This window comes from Hippocampus guttulatus, chromosome 18 (genome assembly GCF_054856545.1).
Source record: "Hippocampus guttulatus isolate MCC_2025c chromosome 18, RoL_Hgut_1.0, whole genome shotgun sequence".
Lineage (NCBI taxonomy): Eukaryota > Metazoa > Chordata > Actinopteri > Syngnathiformes > Syngnathidae > Hippocampus > Hippocampus guttulatus.
Window position 1 is genome coordinate 7,982,846 of NC_141278.1, and position 12,935 is coordinate 7,995,780.

The following is a 12,935-nucleotide window of genomic DNA, read 5'->3' on the forward strand; positions in this document are numbered from 1 at the left end:
GACAAGTCTGGGACAGATCAACCAAAATTTAGCAGCCACAAAAACCAAAACTGGGCTCTTTAATTGATTAATTTTTTTCCCCCCCAACTCCGTCGAGTTTCAGGCAGTGGTCGCTTGTGAGAATCCGTCTCACTTTTTCCCCCCGCTCCAGACTTTCCACTCATGCGCCGCCGCCAACAGATGCCACACTTGGACCTCTGAATGCTGCCATTTAGAGGGGGGGAAAAAAAAAACATTCTGGATCTCTCTAATTACGACAACACGGGCTAGCGGGCTACGCTAGACTGCAACTGCGCGCGCTTCGACTCTGTTGCAAGCCACGGGCACAGGCTGGCACCCGGTTCCGCTTTTTTGGCACGTCACGTGTCAGAGATGGCAGTCATAACACGGAGCGCCTCTTTCAGTTTGGGTGCCTCCAGTCAAAACACGAGCACCTTCCAAAACGCTGTCGGGAAGCTCCCGCCATTGCGTGAAGGACGTTCTCATCATTTAAAAGCACTTTGTCAGCGTACCTCTAGTTTACGTTTGGAGCTTTTTCAACACGACGCGATATAGCGTTGTGTTGCCATGTATTATTTATCCTCTGCGAAGAATGGCGACGATTGTGACGAGCTGATAAGGCTGTAATTGTCCTGATAAATAATCTTTTGAAAGAATTTGATTCAATTGTAGATGGTCTCCAATAGGGCTGAACTATTTAAAAAAAAAAAGAGCTGAAACGTTTTCCGACAACCAAAACCTTGATCCATCATACTTTGCTTCACACGGCATTACAGTGAAACTCCTCTACAACGAAATTATGTTTGCAGCATGAACTTTTTCTCAACAGGGGGTTTTTCACTGTAGCAAATTTGATCTCAGATGTAAACATAAACACACAAACACACACACACACACACACACAAACAACCATATGTGTACTCTTTATTTTTATTCCAATCGTGCATAAGTATGAGCATACACTTATTTGACACTTCATATAGTCAGTGTAGAAAGAAAAAAAGGTAAAGAAATTGCGAAATTTATGATCAGCATTGACTTTCACTTACATCAATTTCTTGGATAATGTCTTTTATTTTGCTTCCTCCGTCTTTCGTTTTGATCACTTTTACCCTCTCTTCCAGCGTCAGAGCTCTTCTTGTCTTAGCTGCTTGGCATCCAAATGTCCGTTTTGTAGCCATTTTAGCAATGCAACGTTCTTGCTGCGTCTGAAACTAACAATAACAAATACTTCCTGGACTACTGCGCATGTGTCAACCAGTGTGGTGGTTGCTTTTGCCGTTTCGTTGTAGAGAATCTCGCCGCGAGGCAAGAGCAGAGAATTTTTTTTTCGTAGAACGCAACAGGTTTTTTTTTTGTTGTATGGGGGGCAGGAGAGTGGGAATAGTGTTAATGCTTGAAGATTTTTTCACACTAGGGGGTATTTTCGCCTAAGTAGGTTTCGTTGTAGAGGAGTTTCGCTGTATAAGGAACGGTTGGACTTTGTACTAACTGTTTTTGGAGTAGTTCGATGCTGCTTTTAATGGAGGGCAATAAATAAATTGCGCACAGCCGGTACCTAAATAAACGTATGGACCAAATTAAACACTGCAGACGCACATACGTGTCAATCAGCACTCACCCCGGTCCGTGTTTGTTTGGCCCGCATGTCGCGGCTTGTGTGCGACCTGCCTTCTATTCTTCCGACTTGGGTCACCACAACCACCGTACACACACACACGCGCACACACACACACACACACACACTTCCAGGAAAAGATGCCTGCCACCACAGTGATGACCTGAGCGTCGGCTCCACAACACGCCAGGGAGATGCTGACGTCACTCTGTGGCACTTTTTCTTTTCCAGTTTTTTTTTGTGTCCCAAACAGGAATGCGATGGGGTCAATGTGTGCGACGGTCGTTCGGGGAGTGTGTGTGTGTGTGGAAGAGGGGGGGGGGGTGCATCCTGTAATTACTATACTTACTCCGTCTGACAGACGTTTGATTTATAGAGCAATGTCCAAACAACAGTATCATTTATTTATTTTGCATTTATTACATCAGGGGAAGTTGTTTTTAAACCACTATTTGATTGACAAGAATTATTACACTGCGGCTTACTTTATTTTGGCTTCTTGACTCTGCATCACTCGCACGGGTCTCCCCCGTTGGTACGACGGAACGTTCCGGCGAGAGTCTCTGTATTTGTGTTCCATCCTAAATGTTCTTTTTCTCATACTTGCTTTTGACCAGTGAAGATGATTCGGATTGCTAATGAGCAGAATTCCACAAACAAGACAGTTTTTTAGAAATAATCCAGAGACAGGAAGTGGGCGCTGAGAGCATGTGAGACGACTTTTTCATAAAGTCACGGACTGTCGCGGAGTCAAAGTCAACCACATGATCCATGACTAAATGGAGCGCTTCAATTTGTGAATAGCGAACCGCAAATATGCAGCCGATGACTGCATTTTGGCATTATTCTAATTTGAAGTCCTTAAACATTGAACTGAAAGATTCACTGTCATTTTTTTAGGGTAATTAAAGTCGCTATTTTGGAAAGGGTGAAAATGAGTCCGGTTCAAAGAACTGACCAAAGTCAGGCGTAGAAAGGAAGTGGTCACCAGTAGCATGTGATACCAAAAAAAACCTAAACTAAACACACACACAACCAGAGGAGCGAAGCCAACCACATCATCCTTCAGCAACGTCTTTGCAAACTTTCGCGGATCAACTTGGCGATGGAGTGAAACAACAGAAATTGACCAACGGGGCTTCCATCTCATACAAAATGGCTTCCATTTGTCAACTTCAATAAGTTCTTCCTGCCTATTACAAAATGTCCGCCCAATAAGAGAGTTTTTCAGCCAAAATAAAAAAAAACACACAAATCAGCAAATTGATGAAGCTGCTTTGATCACCCCCCCACCCCCATTTGATCAACACTGTATAATCAACGTTATTTTAAAGGGAATGACATGCCAAAAGACCAAATCTGGCGCAGAAAGGAAGTGGACACCAACAGCATGTGATACAACAACAACTTCGCAAAAACCACCGCCAGGGATTCCAAGTCAACCGCATCATCTTTCGCCAACACCGTCACAAGCTTTTCGTGAGGCAGCGAGACACAAAATGACCGGCAAATGGGGTGAGGGGGGGGGGGGGGCCTACAAGAAAATGGCCTCCGCTACTCAATTGCGTCTTGTTCTCCCTTGACTCGGACAAATGGTCGACCCTAAAGGCCAATTTGGTCACTTAAAAGTCAAAACGCTGGCCAGGTTGCGCACACATCAATGTCATGCGGTGCCAAACTGACCGACATATGGCCATGCAAAACACACACACACACACACTAATACGCTGGCGGTCATTAACAGCAGCCCTGTCCTCGCCAGACTTAACGCTCGCTAATTGCTCATGTATGGCCCCTTTCACTGGGCTCTCTCACACACACACACACTAAGCACAACAAAGCGTGCGGCCGTGACGTCGGGCGTGTTGATATAAGGAGCAAACACAAGTGGAAAATTGGACTTGCCAGTGGCCAGACTGCCGACTTCCTGATAGGAAGAGTTTGACCCATTTCTATTTACACATATGTGCATCAAGTCACAGAGGAAACGCGCGCTTGCGCACAAAAGGCCGGTGTGTTGCACGCGGCGTCAACACAACTTGTAATTGAAACGTTTTGCGGGGTTATTTGAGGGATTGAATTCCATTACACTTTGTAATAAACAAACACAGAGTTATGTACTCGCAAACCCGCATCAGCGCTTTTTTTTTTTGCCATGCTATTTTATTTTACTGACTCAAATCTAAACTTCAAAAAATTCATTGGAGTGGGATTTTTAAAAAAAAGGAGAAAATGTGTTTGTTTAGTTTCTTTTCTTGTACAAGTATTTGAAGATAATTGAAGAGTTTCACGTGATTGGCCATTCTCTCGCCAAACACACCATCACAGCCGTCTTATCCCAGCAGGGGTGATCTAATCAGGTTTGCCTGGACCTAATCTCACACTGTTCTCCCGTAATAAAGACAAAGCATCAGTTGAGATGGAATCTGGCCTGCTGTCGGGCAGGAAACCTTTTTTTTCCCTCTCCATCGGGGTTATGAAAAACACGATATGCATTCAAGTGACTTGGCTCGGAAGCGGTCACGCCACAGAGGCAACAAGTTCCTCGCGGCGACGCAAAACCGCACTTTGTACACAAAACGTGCTTCCTGGTTTGCCACACTGTGACGATCTTCTCTGCGAGAGGCCACAACATCACGTATTATTTACTACTAAGTTGGAATGCACAGAAACCAATTCCAGTGACTATTATTATTATCATTATTATTATTACGAAGGCAGTGGTACCCGGCCAATCAACTATCAACTGCACTTTACCAGCCGACATATCCATACTCATATACTCGAGCGACAGCAGGGACAAATATTCGAGTCCTATCATCCACTCGGCGCGCTGCGTGGTTTCACAAGGAGAAGTAAGCGTGTTATACTTTACAACTATTCTCGAGAAGCGTTTTTTTTTTTAATTTTGTTGACCTCACTTTATTCATGCGGTAACATGGTGTCCCTATTCCTGCAATTCTGCATTCTTCTTCGTTTCATCTCTGTACGTTTACACAGCGCCCCTGGTGGTCACATTGAGACAGCACATAACCAAAACACCTTGGTACAGACTACACTGATCGGAAATGCGCGCCAAATGTTAAAATGTCATTAACAAGTTGGTACTATTAATGTAATATTTGAGTGAAACTGAGGCTACACCTAAGATATGTTTCTGTTGTTTTGGTCACGTTTTGGATTACAGTTCAACATTAAGCACAAATGCAAGATGTACCGACGGTGGATGGATTGGCGTGTACTCGCACATAAGTACCTGAACTTGTACTTGGTGAAGGGAAGTGTTATGCCCACGTACTGTGAAAAACTCAAGTCAGACTCATAGGAAATTGACTTGCATGTCGAGTTACTCTGTTGTGAATTTTGTCAAACACATCGGCCATTTTGCATCACAATCGGACCTAAAAAAGGTCATCTTCATCTTATTTTTCATTTGTGCATTTTTAGCCATGTGTCCAGACTCTTCACTGTGACTCCTCGTCGTTTCTTGAACATTTATGCCACAAAAGAAGTCGCTTCCCCCGAGTGCACCACCTCCTAATATTACCCGCTTATTATAATACATGCAAATAAACTCAAATAAATAAGCGCGTTTCCCTGGGCAGGGTGGCTTGCCCCAACTCCTCCAAAGTTCTCAGTTTAACGTCACCGTTGATCACTCACACCAAATGCGCCCGGGGCTAAGCCGAGCATGATGCAAATGATTGTTCATGAACGTTCCCTTCCCGGGCGTGTGTTGAACAAAACCCACGGCGAGTTGGGACCTCTCAGGCGCCATCGTCCGCGGCCACTTTCCCTTGGAGAAGTTGGTGAGTTAGCGTGCTAGCGAGCGTTAGCCGCAGAAGCTAAGCACTCTTGTTTTTTTTGTTTTTTTCCCCCCTCTGAGGAGAGCACCGACAAATGTATTAAGTTGGGAGGTAAAGTTTAAAAAGGTGAACATATGTACTCACCCGAATCCCCCGGGGTCTTCATTGCGGTCGTCGGTGGACCTTTTGGCTCACTTTTCCTGTCGAGTGCTAACTTTTCCCCTGGGCTTAGTTCGTTAGCCACGTTAGCCTCTCGGTCCTCCCGTGTTGTTCTCACCGAGTGGCCCCGAAAAAAAGCAGCGGCTCCTCGGCTTCTTTGACCCTCAATCCTCGCTTGAATAACTTTGGTTCACTTTCTGCTCGCTGCTGGAAAAAAAAACTTTTACGAGCCGCTTTGGAGGGTTTTTCTTCATGCGGGGAAAAGTTGCCCCGTGTCTCCGCAGACGGAATCCGGTAGGCAGGCCGAAGTTGGGGGGCGGGCGGCGAGTGCCGAGGGCTCGCTTGATGGGAGCGAAGGAATGGTGAAGAAGCGTCGGCGAGCCTACAGTGTGAATCGGCTTGTGGGAACGACGTCGCGTGGTCCACTTGTGCTCCACATCATCGTCATCCTCCTCCTCCTCCTCCGCGTCTTCTTCTTCTTCTTCCACACCCTCGGCCCAAACGGCGGCGCTGCTCGGAGAAACAAACGTAACCAAGTCAACTCTTCTTTCTGTGCGCTGCCTTTCTCCGGCGCACTTTTTCTTTTTCCACTCACGGGAGCGCGCCCCCCCCCCCCCTCCTCTTCTTCTGTCGGGTGTCGTGTTTCGCTCCCCCCTTCTGCCACACGGGGCCGCCCACGCGCACCCACGGCGGGAGGAGGCGGGGTAGAAAATCAACGCCCACTTGTTGCCAAAAGATCGTCGTTCTTTGGATTTCAATAACATTCTGTGTGATTAAACACATTTTCATACCCCCCCCCCCCCCCGCGAACTCGACAGAAGTTGGAATCTTATTTGTTTTGACATACACTGGACTCGATTAACCCAGTGAAATTCACGGCAAGAGCATGGCAAACGGGTGCCCCCGTAATTTACAATGAGTGTATTGTGCAAGTCTGTGTGTGAGGAAACGCGGACCAAAGTAACGCGTGTGAACGCGAATGAGCAAGTAATCTAAAAGATGGTCCATGTGGCATCTGTCCTCGCGCACTTGGAGTAGTGACGTCGGGTAAGATTACGTTTTCGACTGATGCTTCTGTAAAAGATGTGACGGCGGTCTGAAAAATATTAAAAGGTCTTTGCGCTTAAAAGCAGAAAAAGTAGACCGTGTTCACACGTCAATCGGGCGAAGTTATAGATTTAAATGACAACAGTGTACTGTCACACTTTGTGTCAATCGGCGATCTCGGACCAAGTGCGTTCGATCGTGAGGCGCCACCGGGTTCTGTTTCGTTGCTGTAGAAACCAGGAAGTGTTTAGCGGCAAGAGATGGGGAAGCAGGTGAGGAGGGAAGAGCCAATCAGCATCTGTCTATCTGTCGTTCCATCCATCCATCGATTCTGCATGTGAAGCGCGTTGGGGAATGATTGCCGGCAGTCAGACATTTCACGACGATCGTTGCCGACACGACATCGGCCTCGTCAGTTGTTACAGCGCAGCCAAGAATGAGCGTCGGCAGAGGTGGGGGGGGGGGTGTCCGTCTTCATCCTCTCACCTCCCACTTGGCTCGGCCGCACGCGCCTCGGCGCAACCTCCGGTTGATAATCACCTGGTCTTATGCGTCACTGCTTTCGTATTCCTCACCTCTTTCGCCTCCTTTTGCTCTTTTTCTTCACCGATGACCATTTTCCCCTCATTTCTTATTGCTCACGCTTTTCATCCCAAATTCCTTCTCGGGACCTCACGTCTTCACCCCCCTTTTACTCACTTAGTGGTCAACTTCTATTTTTACCTTCCTCACCTCTTGAACAAGAACTTCCACTGGCTTCCTCCTCATCGACTTTTGTTTTTTTCTTTAGGGGATCACATTTTCTACTCAATTGTTTTTGTTACTTATTCACCTCCTCTTGCACCTCACTTGGAATTGTTTCTCACCACTGTTCGATTCTCACCTCTTGTTCCTCACTTCCATAACCCCCCGCCCCTCCTCTCTCTTCTTTAGTTCCTCTTGCTCCTCATCCCTTTCCCTCCCAACTTGCTCACCTCATTTTGCCCCTTCCTTCCTCTTTCTCTTCCCCTCCCAATGCTCTTCACCTAGCCTAGTTCGTCACCTCTTTTTCTCCATCTCCTGTTGGCACATTTCCATTTTTCCCCTCACCTCCTTTTTTGCCCACCCCCAGCGCCTTTTGCTTCTCATGTTTTTTTCCCCCCCTTCCAGGGAAAAGCAGAACGCAGTATGAATAAGTTGCCATGAACAAGTTGCAACATGCTTGCTGCACCTCCTTTTCCCTATAAAACGCGTATAAACGTGACAGCCGCAAAGCTTTTTAGAGCAACCGCGAAACATCATCTCATTAAACATCAAAATGATATAAAATGACATCCGCACTCGACCCCTTTTGCAAAAAAACAAAACTTAATTGTGCATGTGTCAATATTGAATTGTATTGTTCGTTTTGAGTAAAACTCGACTGACTGGAAACTGAGCAGGCTTTCTGGGAATGATCGAAAAAGGTGACAAAAACATCATGCAAATTTGGAAATATTTGCTTTTTTTGTTGCCGGCAAGAGTTTAAGCGGGCGCCATCGTGTCAGCTTGATACGCAAACAAGACAAAGAATGGACCGGGACCGCTCAAAAACATCAGGATACAGGGGGGGGGGGGGTGTACCTAATGAAGTGTCCAACGATTGTATCTTGGAATGCAGAAATGCAGAGAATGGGATTGGGTGGGGTGGGCGGGGGTGAGTTTCAAGGTTCAAGGGAGTGTCGGGGGGGCTGGGGCGGCGGGGGGGGGGGGGGGGGGGTCAAGCCTGTGTCTGCGGCTTGGACACTCCTCACTCTGCATGTGAAAGCGTCGGCCACACGAGGCCGGCGGGGCGTCCGAAGGGCAGCATGCATGTGAATTGGTGCGAATTTGATCAACGCACTTCATTACTGACGTGCTAATCAGCACCATCAGGATGCGGGAGCCGGCAATTACAAAGTATTATTCACTATTTCAGACTCTAATATTGTATTGTATTTATTTATTTTTTGGGGGTTGGTCCAAAGAGTTTGCTCCATTGGAAATCATGGAGGAAAAAAAAAAAACATCTAGTCCACCATCAAACTGTTTGCTCTCAGAGGAAAATAAGCAAAGCTTTAAGAATGAAAAAATAATAATCTGAGATTGTAGTGTTTTAGATGTCATTTTGGTTTTTTTTTTTTTTTTTTTACATGTTTTTAATGAAGGATTTTAAAAAAGGTTTTTTTTGGAATTATTTTAATCAGGTGCCACACCTAAGCAGTGCCAAGCAACCCTGTAATTGGCAGGGGCTTTACCCCCCCATCAGCATAGAGTCAACACACACACACACACACATATGCACGCACACACTCACACTCGTGACAGTAGATGTCAGCTCGCCTGCAGGGGAAAGTTTCTTGCTCTTGTTTTGGGTTTCTGATGGGCCATGATGTCCCCCAGGCCCCCCCACACACACTTTCCGCCCCCAACTGCCTTCCTCCATGATGACATGTTTGATGAAGGAGCCCCGTTGTCTGTCTCTTCTCAGGTCACATGATCAGATGATACGGGAAGGGGGCGGGGGCGGCGGCGTACGAGGAGACCAACACCAAGGGCAAGTTTTGAACGGACGGAGAAAATGGGGGAGTGTTGGAGGGCGGGGTGGAGGAGGGGGGGTGAAAGGGTCCTTTGTGATCAAAAGGCTTGTTTATTTTCTCGGTTGCAATGGCAAGCTGGCATCCACTGGCGAATGTAACGTGACCCGCACGTCCTAACGCCGCCGGCGCGTTTGTTAACGTTTGATATTGCCCATCTTAAATATGAAATAGATGTTGCTTTGCAAGCGGCCGGCTAATTGGCTAACGGTTAGCCTTGTCACAATTAACCCTTTCACGCACCCTGTAAGCTGATAACATGAGAAGCTGTCAACTGTAGCAACCGCTGTCCCTCAAAAGGTTGAAAGGACAAAAGTCAAATGCGCAGGATGAAGTCTGTCGAGCAACAAGTGACCGCTCCAGAAACTCAAAATTAAATTAGAATTTCATCTGAAACGTGAATCCACGAATACTGCAGTATGATCATGTTAACAAGTAAAGAAGGGGTTTTCAGTCAAATGTATCCCATAATCCATAGAAACAACCGATTCTATGTCAAAACAAATGCTGAAGAAACATTTCTTTTAGTTCTACTAATTTACAGAAATTCCAAACTCAAACAGGAAGTGACGGTGCATATGATCTTTGAAGAACATTTGTGCCGTGTAAAAGTGACATTCCAGCAGTGAGGAATGCTAAGAGTCATCTGAGTGTTTCAGGTCCTGTGCGTGTGTGTGTGTGTGTGTGTGTGTGTGTGTAAGATGTACACTGTTGTAGCCGCTGTCCCTGAAAGGGTTATATGATTACATCTGAAAAGTAATTTAAAAAAAACTAATTCCTGGAAGAAGTCTCCTCTCATCTCTGTTGCTCTCTCTCACATGCCACGCTTTTTGGGATGTGAAAGATCAACATTTGGATCGAGCTAAATCCGGTAAGACGTTGCACCCGCGCGCACACACACACCCACACTGTCCCTCGTCTGCATGCGCACATGCGTGTCCATGATTTGAGTCAACATGCAGGATTTAGTAGGATGTCCAGGGTGATCATCTGGGCTGAGGCTATTTCCTGGAAAAAGTTTCATTGTCAGAGAAACACACACACACGCTCATCTGCATGCTGGCCGATGTGTGTGTGTGCGCGTTTCAAATCCCTAAATTAGGATTGTCGGGATGTACAAGACGACCATCCCTGATGAGGCTAATTCCTGGAAGACACCTCACTCGCTTACACACACACACACACAGATATCCGCAGACTCCCAGTCAGACATGGATAATGTGCAGCAAATTTCACTTTTTCCACACGTTCAGTTTTAAATGTTTGGACTAACCGAAGACTTGTGTTGGGTTTTCAATCTTTCCCTGCAGTGAGCAAGCATGCACGAGCGAGTGAGCGCATGTGTGTGCATATGCACCCGTTTAGAAGATTGGCGCTAACATATCACATGTAGGGTGGAGCAGGGTGGGCTTGGATGGTCGGTGACTTGGCCTGCCTTGTATTTGCGTAGGTTTGGCTCTACACATGTGTGTGTGTGTTTGCGGGGCTGGTGCGTCTATAGGCCACTGTGTCTATGAAGCCTCTTGTTTTTGGCTGCGATGGCAACAGACATCACAGCGGGACCGCCGTGGTCACAACCCTCGCCAATCTGCAGCCCGCCGTCCCGCCGCAAGAAGGAGGATGGGGATGAAAAGGGGGAGGACGTCAAAGGAAGGGTGCGGGAGACGATGAACGTGGAGGAAAAAGCGAGGAGGGGGTCCAGAAAAAATTTTTGATCTATCTATACACACACATCCATCTTTGCGCTTTCACAATAGCTGCTGCAGTAACAAAGCACTTCACTTAACATCTCACATAAAAATAACCATAAGACAACACATCAAATTAAAGAATGAAGATAAGTCGGAGTAGAACAAAGAAGGAGACAAAAGTTACAAGAGGATCGAGAAATTAAGGGGAGGAGAAATGAAATGGAGAAGAGAAAAGATGACGGCTATCTATCTGCATAGCACAGCAATCCCCACTGAACATCCAAACATGGCCCAAAATGCCATCAGAGCGCCTACAGTCACACGTCGCAACTTGTTCAAAACAATCAGCCACTCACTCGGGACTGAGTGAGCGGCCATTTTGTTGCTTCTTGTTGCTCCGCAAGCCAAACAGAACTGTTAACACAATTTACATATGAAACAAATGCGCGTGGATACACGCGCGCGCACGCGAGTGCAGGATGAGCCAACACGCCACAAACACTCATTGACATGCACCGCAAGACAACACACGCACGCACACACACACACACACACACACACACACACACACACACACACACACACGGCAAAATCGTCTCCATTCCAACACTCACTTACAAACACTAGCACGTTATCACTCTCTTACATACACACACACAGGCTGCTAGTGCCCCATTCAAGCATACACACACCCCCCGCAAACACACATTTTATTGAATATGGCAGATGTACCTCATGAAGCGTCCAATGAGAGTTCAGTTGCATCTCTAAAAAAAAAAGTCCTGATTTAAAAAAAAAAGGCAGAAAAAAATACATGGACAAAAATGTAAATGTATATTTAAAAATGTGGCTGATAAAAAAAATAAATACTTTAATGAGCTCAGTGATAAATAAAGAAAGTAAACATGAAAAAAGTGTCACGAAAAAGCGAAAGATGGCCGGGCCACTTTCCCGCCAACTGGCTTTAAGCGCCTTTACGGCTTTTTTTCTTTTAAACAAGAGCGTCCCCTGGTGGAAAAGGGCCACATTTCAACCGTCTCTCTTTATTTTAAATAAACGCTCTTTCATGTAATGTAAGACCAGAAGAAATATTATGGTTGTATCTTATAAAGCTACACCAAGACAGAAATGTTTACATCATAAAAAAGTTTAATGTCATTTACATATCCTACAATTAGTTACACTTAACCATAGTTTGTGTTTTCAACATATTCCTTTTAATACTTTCAATGTAAATATTAAATATAATTTGAACACGAATCAAGCGTGAAAATGTTTACATTTTATGGTAGTAGTTAACATTAAATATATAGTATTAATATACAGACTCCTGAAATAATCCTATTTTTACTTAAATGAGCTCTAAATAAGCAAAGGTGAACAAAAAGCCCTCAATATTCAGTCATGAAGTGAGAAGGATGAGTCACGTTGCGTATGAAAAATGCCTCACACATGGGTTTCACATCCAAAGGGGACTCGGCTCACCTCTGCTTGATACTTGCCGCCTAAGAGATCCATTTACAAGGGCTCACATTGGCTCCATATGCGTGTGCGCCGAAATCCTGTCGACTTGCAGTTCCGACCCACTTGTTGCCAGAAGAGACGCTGACTGGAAGCACGCACACACATGAATGAGGGCCACCCAGAATCAGGCCAAGTGGGACCACCCCAACACTGGCAGCATTCTATCACCACGGTGCTCTTAAGTACACAAAGTGCACACACAGACACACACACACGGCCGTACCTGGCTTGTTTTGCACCCTGGGCGAGACATACTTTTGCAAACACACACGCCGACTGTATATATTTATACAGGCCTACATACATATCCTCCTTCATATCAATGCCTATAAGAGATTATTTGATTTAGCATAGAGCCATGTTTAGCATTCAAACGTTCCACAAGGATGCAACACTGTTCACTCAATTCTTAGACGAAAACTTCGTTAACTTGCTCCATTGGTGGAGTTACAAAACGTGTGTCACTGTCCAATAGTTAACGTAAGCTTATATTATG

General features: G+C 45.7%; 1 protein-coding gene across 1 annotated transcript in view; it reads right to left on the reverse strand.

Annotated features, from left to right (window-relative positions):
* The window catches only part of erf (Ets2 repressor factor), a 28,027-nt gene extending 21,855 nt beyond the window's left edge, over window positions 1–6,172 (reverse strand). The window contains exon 1 of the mRNA XM_086137122.1: window positions 5,569–6,172. Coding sequence (XP_085993248.1) covers window positions 5,569–5,590 — 22 coding nt within the window. The 5' untranslated portion in view covers window positions 5,591–6,172. The remainder of the gene's footprint in view (window positions 1–5,568) is intronic.
* Window positions 6,173–12,935: the final 6,763 nt, after the last annotated feature.